Here is a 4,524-nt window from a genome sequence, read left to right as displayed (position 1 = left end):
ATTATTTTGCTTTTTATTCTTGTTTTAGGGGTTAATATTTCTGTGGTTTTTATACTTTTGTTTTAGTCTATAAAAAATGTATTTATATTGAATGAAATTTGCAAGGATTAAAATAATACAAAAATAATAGATAATATATTTGCAAGAATTAAAAACAAAGTAAAAAAATATAAACACAATAAATAAAATATTACACTTGACTAGACTTACTTCTTGCCCAAGTTGTAATTTTAATTTGAATCTTGTTAATAGATTCCACTTTTTTTTACAAGGTAGATTACACGTTTATTCATCATAATAAAACCCACCATTATAAAGTAGAAAAGACTTTTTTTTGTGATCTTGTGTGAAATATTTTTCTCGACAAATTACATGGTACACAAGTAATAATTGTCTTAATAAAACCCACCATTAGATCAAATGAGATATATTAATTCAATTATAAAAATCCAATATTATACATGATACAAAATTATATTACTTGTGCAAATTAGACAAAGACATTTTTCTCTAACCCTGTTGTAAGAAAAATAACCAAAAATCCAATTTCTACCAATAAGATGACATGGAGATAGAAAAGAAAACAAAGCCTTATTTTTGTTTGGTAAACAGAAGGCCCATTAATTAGATGCCAGTAACAAGTTCAAAAACTACTACACCTGGAGGTCCATTACCTAATTCCTCCACTCCTTGACCTCCCTCCATAAGTACCCCCTCACCTTCTCAATTTCCAATCACCCCCAAACCAACAACACAACCTACTCACTCATCTAACACACTCTCTCTCTCTCTCCTCCAATGGCTGCAACTGTTCTCCTCTCCATTGCATCATTGGCCTCACTTTTTGTTGCAACCACTGCTAGAATCCCTGGTTTTTACAGTGGTGGCCCATGGCAAACTGCTCATGCTACTTTCTATGGTGGCAGTGATGCCTCTGGAACAATGGGTAACCCTTCACACTTCCTCTCATTTCTTCATTACATTTTAATCTTCAACTCTGTTTTCCCCTGTTTTCTACTACCCATTTTCCCCCAAATCATCACCACTTCTTGTTTATAAATCCACTCACCATTTTCCATTTTCAATTTCACACATAACTCTACTAAAATGCACCAATTTTTCAACCATTTTAACCCCAACCCCTCTTTTCCTTTACATTTTTCTGTTAAAATATTGTTCTGTTTCGTCTTTTCAAAAAAACCATTCTCCAAACCCATGTTCTAGGTCCCCCAAATATTTAACCAACCAAAGTTTTCTCTTTTATGCTACCCTTTAACTCAAAATCCAACTACACAACATAAATTTACAATCTTTCCCTCGCATTTTTCCATTCACCTTCAAAATCAACACAAATAAATTACAGCTATAAAACACACTAAACCCATCTTTTTAATAAAATAAAATATTTAGTGATTTGACATGCCTAATTTTAATGTAAATTATTTTATTTTTGGGTAATTTTCAGGTGGTGCTTGTGGGTATGGAAACTTATACAGTCAAGGATATGGTGTAAACACAGCAGCACTAAGCACAGCACTATTCAACAATGGATTAAGCTGTGGTTCATGTTTTGAGATCAAGTGTGACCAAGATCCACGTTGGTGTAACCCTGGTAACCCTTCAATCTTAATCACTGCAACAAATTTTTGTCCACCAAATTTTGCTCAACCTAGTGACAATGGTGGTTGGTGTAACCCACCTCGACCACACTTTGATCTTGCTATGCCTATGTTCCTTAAGATCGCTCAATACCGTGCCGGAATCGTCCCCGTCGCTTACCGCCGGTGAGTTCAACCACCCCTTTCTTTGTCTTTGCTTTTCATTTTATGGGTTGCTTTCAATTTTTCATCTTTTTTGAGGTTTTCACTGTTTGGTAGCATACAAAATAAGATGAAAAACTAGTAAGTAAAAATCTGAGTTTTCTTTCCTTTTTCTATCATTTTTTTTATTTCTTAAAATTATGAACCTGCACATATACTTTGTGCATGTGTAGTCCTACTTTTAAATTAATCAGAATTAATTAATTTGATTTTTAGAATTAATTATAATTTAAGATTTTGGTAGATTTTGAATTAGAAAGTGATTTTTATATTAAAATTTATTGATGAAGTAACTCTTATTTTTTTTATAATCAAAAATCACTTTATACTTAATGTTACTGTCCCCACAAATACAAAAAATGTGGAAATTTTTTGCCTTTTTGCCAATATTTTTCTTTCCAAACACCGTTTGTTTTTTTAGGAAACAATCCAAAAATTATGTTAGAATCTCCTTCGCTGTTTTCATCAGAGTCACACTCAAGTGTTTTGTCGATTTCACACTGATAAATAGGAACCAAGAAAATTAGAAGAACCATTTTTCCTTCTAACATTGTTGAGCAATAATTTTTTTTGTTTTGCAGTATAATTATCATGAGAAACCATTAATGTTACTAATACTGCATTTAGATGCATATTTCATGTATGAACAATTAATCTATTTTGGTGAAAGTGGATTTTAACTTGATCCATATTTGTCAAATTAATGTGTAACCATATTCATTTAAAGCTCTTTTTTCTCTTTATCACTTTTGTGTTCTTTCGGTGTTTTGGTGCATATGCTTTAGTATCGGTGGTCAGTGCCAAATGACTAAAATAACCTCAAATTAGAAACAAATCTAGTTCTTCTAGGGTATTGTAGTCATTCACATTTTTGCAAATAGTACTTCGAGGGTATGCTAGTAATTACGACTATATAAATATAATATCCGGAAAACCTGGACTTAAAGTCAGAGAAAACATCTTTCGTAGTTCCATACCGATGTTAGGTCACACATCCTTAGAAAAAGGTTCAATTTTCGGGGTTTTGTAACAAATTAAAATTACATGCTTTTCAAATCTTGAAATTTAATAATCACAGTCATCAATGTTAATTAGTACTATTATTTTTTATTTCACATTGACTAATTAGCTTTTTAATAGGTAATGGTAAATTTATTTTGAATTTGTCTAATTTTAAATTCAACAATAATATTTAACAGGATCACATATTGATTTTATTCATTGTTTCGACAGTATGGCACATGTTGGTTTCAAAATGTCTGAAATTTTAATTTGATAGATTGCATTGGAACTAAATAGTTTAGATTTTTATATCAAATTTACTGACAAAAAAAATCAGGAAAAAAAAAACATAAATTGAAATAATTGAATTGAACTTTTATGTAATTTATTTGGTTACATTGCATATGCAGGGTGCCATGTAGAAAGAAAGGAGGCATCAGATTCACAATCAACGGTTTCCGTTACTTTAACTTGGTTTTAATCACCAACGTCGCGGGTGCAGGAGATATCATACGCGTGAGTGTGAAAGGAACTAACACCGCTTGGATGAGTATGAGCCGTAACTGGGGGCAAAATTGGCAATCCAACGCTGTTTTTGTGGGCCAGGCTCTCTCTTTTAGAGTTACCGGCAGTGACCGACGTACATCAACCTCATGGAACGTGGCACCACCTAATTGGCAGTTTGGACAAACCTTCAGTGGAAAGAATTTCCGTATCTAAAAAAAAATGGAAATGAAAAAAATCTATACTCCTATTTTTGACTTGTTTATTTTCGGTTTCCCTCCTTCAAATTTTCCTTTATTTTCCCGGGAAAATTTTGAAGTGGATAGTAGTAGTAGGGTTTTTAAAAAGAAAGTTGGATAGTTTTAGGAAAAGTAAAGGTGAAAGTAAGTTTATAATATATGAATGTAAGTTGAGAGGGAAGGGGTGTTTGTATTAAATATTAAATGTTAAAGTGTTGCTAAAGTGTAATGTGATGGGTCATGCTGGTATATTAATTACCCAGCATTGAAACCCATTTCTTTATGTTTTTTTTTTACTCAAAGTGTGAGGGGCTGAAGAGGTTGCAAGGATAAAGAACATGTAACCCGCAGCTCTAGTTCTATTATTATCAACTAAAGTTTACAACTTATAAATAATATATTTATATTTTCGTTGTTATAATTGCTCTTTTGTTATATAATAATCGTGCTTGATATTGGTTGTTGCTTATTAATTTTGAATTAGTTGGTAGGTTTTCATTTTCAAAACTATAATATACAAATGCTTTAACTTGGTCTAAAACAAAATAAACCATAATTTTCTCAATGTGTGTGGCTCAATTGGTTAAAAACAACAACGTTGAGTTTGTGTAACGGTCGTAGTTCGATCTTCGAATGACATTCTTAGAGAGGGATAAAGAGCTTGAAGCCACAATTTTATAGTCGGTCCAAAAATCTAAAGCTTGAGGAAAGTATTGTGTTGAATCACTCTATCAAAGACATTAACTACACTGATTTCCTAAAAAGAGAAAAAGATGCTATTTAGATATGGAAAATCTTTAGATATAGCCCCCTCTTTGATACTTAAGTGGGCTATCCTTCTTTGACACTTGAGTGCTATAAACGTAAAATCTTTAACTTATGACATTTCAATATATGGCCCTTCTATCAACAAATATTTGACTATACATGTTATTGTTGATGGATACTTTGAAATACAA

General features: G+C 31.8%; 1 protein-coding gene across 1 annotated transcript; it reads left to right on the top strand.

Annotated features, from left to right (window-relative positions):
- Positions 1-687: 687 nt before the first annotated feature.
- Positions 688-3,986, top strand: LOC101508735 (expansin-A4-like). Its single transcript, XM_004492301.4, has 3 exons — positions 688-946; positions 1,466-1,784; positions 3,233-3,986. Exons 1-3 carry the CDS (start codon positions 799-801, stop codon positions 3,540-3,542), a joined length of 777 nt encoding a protein of 258 aa, XP_004492358.1. The 5' UTR covers positions 688-798; the 3' UTR covers positions 3,543-3,986.
- The last annotated feature ends 538 nt before the right edge of the window (positions 3,987-4,524 follow it).

The sequence above is a fragment of the Cicer arietinum genome, chromosome 3 (assembly GCF_000331145.2).
Source record: "Cicer arietinum cultivar CDC Frontier isolate Library 1 chromosome 3, Cicar.CDCFrontier_v2.0, whole genome shotgun sequence".
Taxonomy (NCBI): Eukaryota; Viridiplantae; Streptophyta; class Magnoliopsida; order Fabales; family Fabaceae; genus Cicer; species Cicer arietinum.
This window is presented reverse-complemented; position numbering and strand designations above follow the sequence as displayed.

What these genes read in the sequence shown, in the direction of transcription:
- LOC101508735 (XM_004492301.4), top strand. Translation starts at nt 799, where the DNA reads ATGGCTGCAACTGTTCTCCTCTCCATTGCATCATTGGCCTCACTTTTT. An exon ending in TGATGCCTCTGGAACAATGG is followed by an intron (nt 947 to 1,465) that starts GTAACCCTTCAC and finishes GGTAATTTTCAG; the next exon opens with GTGGTGCTTGTGGGTATGGA. An exon ending in GTCCCCGTCGCTTACCGCCG is followed by an intron (nt 1,785 to 3,232) that starts GTGAGTTCAACC and finishes TTGCATATGCAG; the next exon opens with GGTGCCATGTAGAAAGAAAG.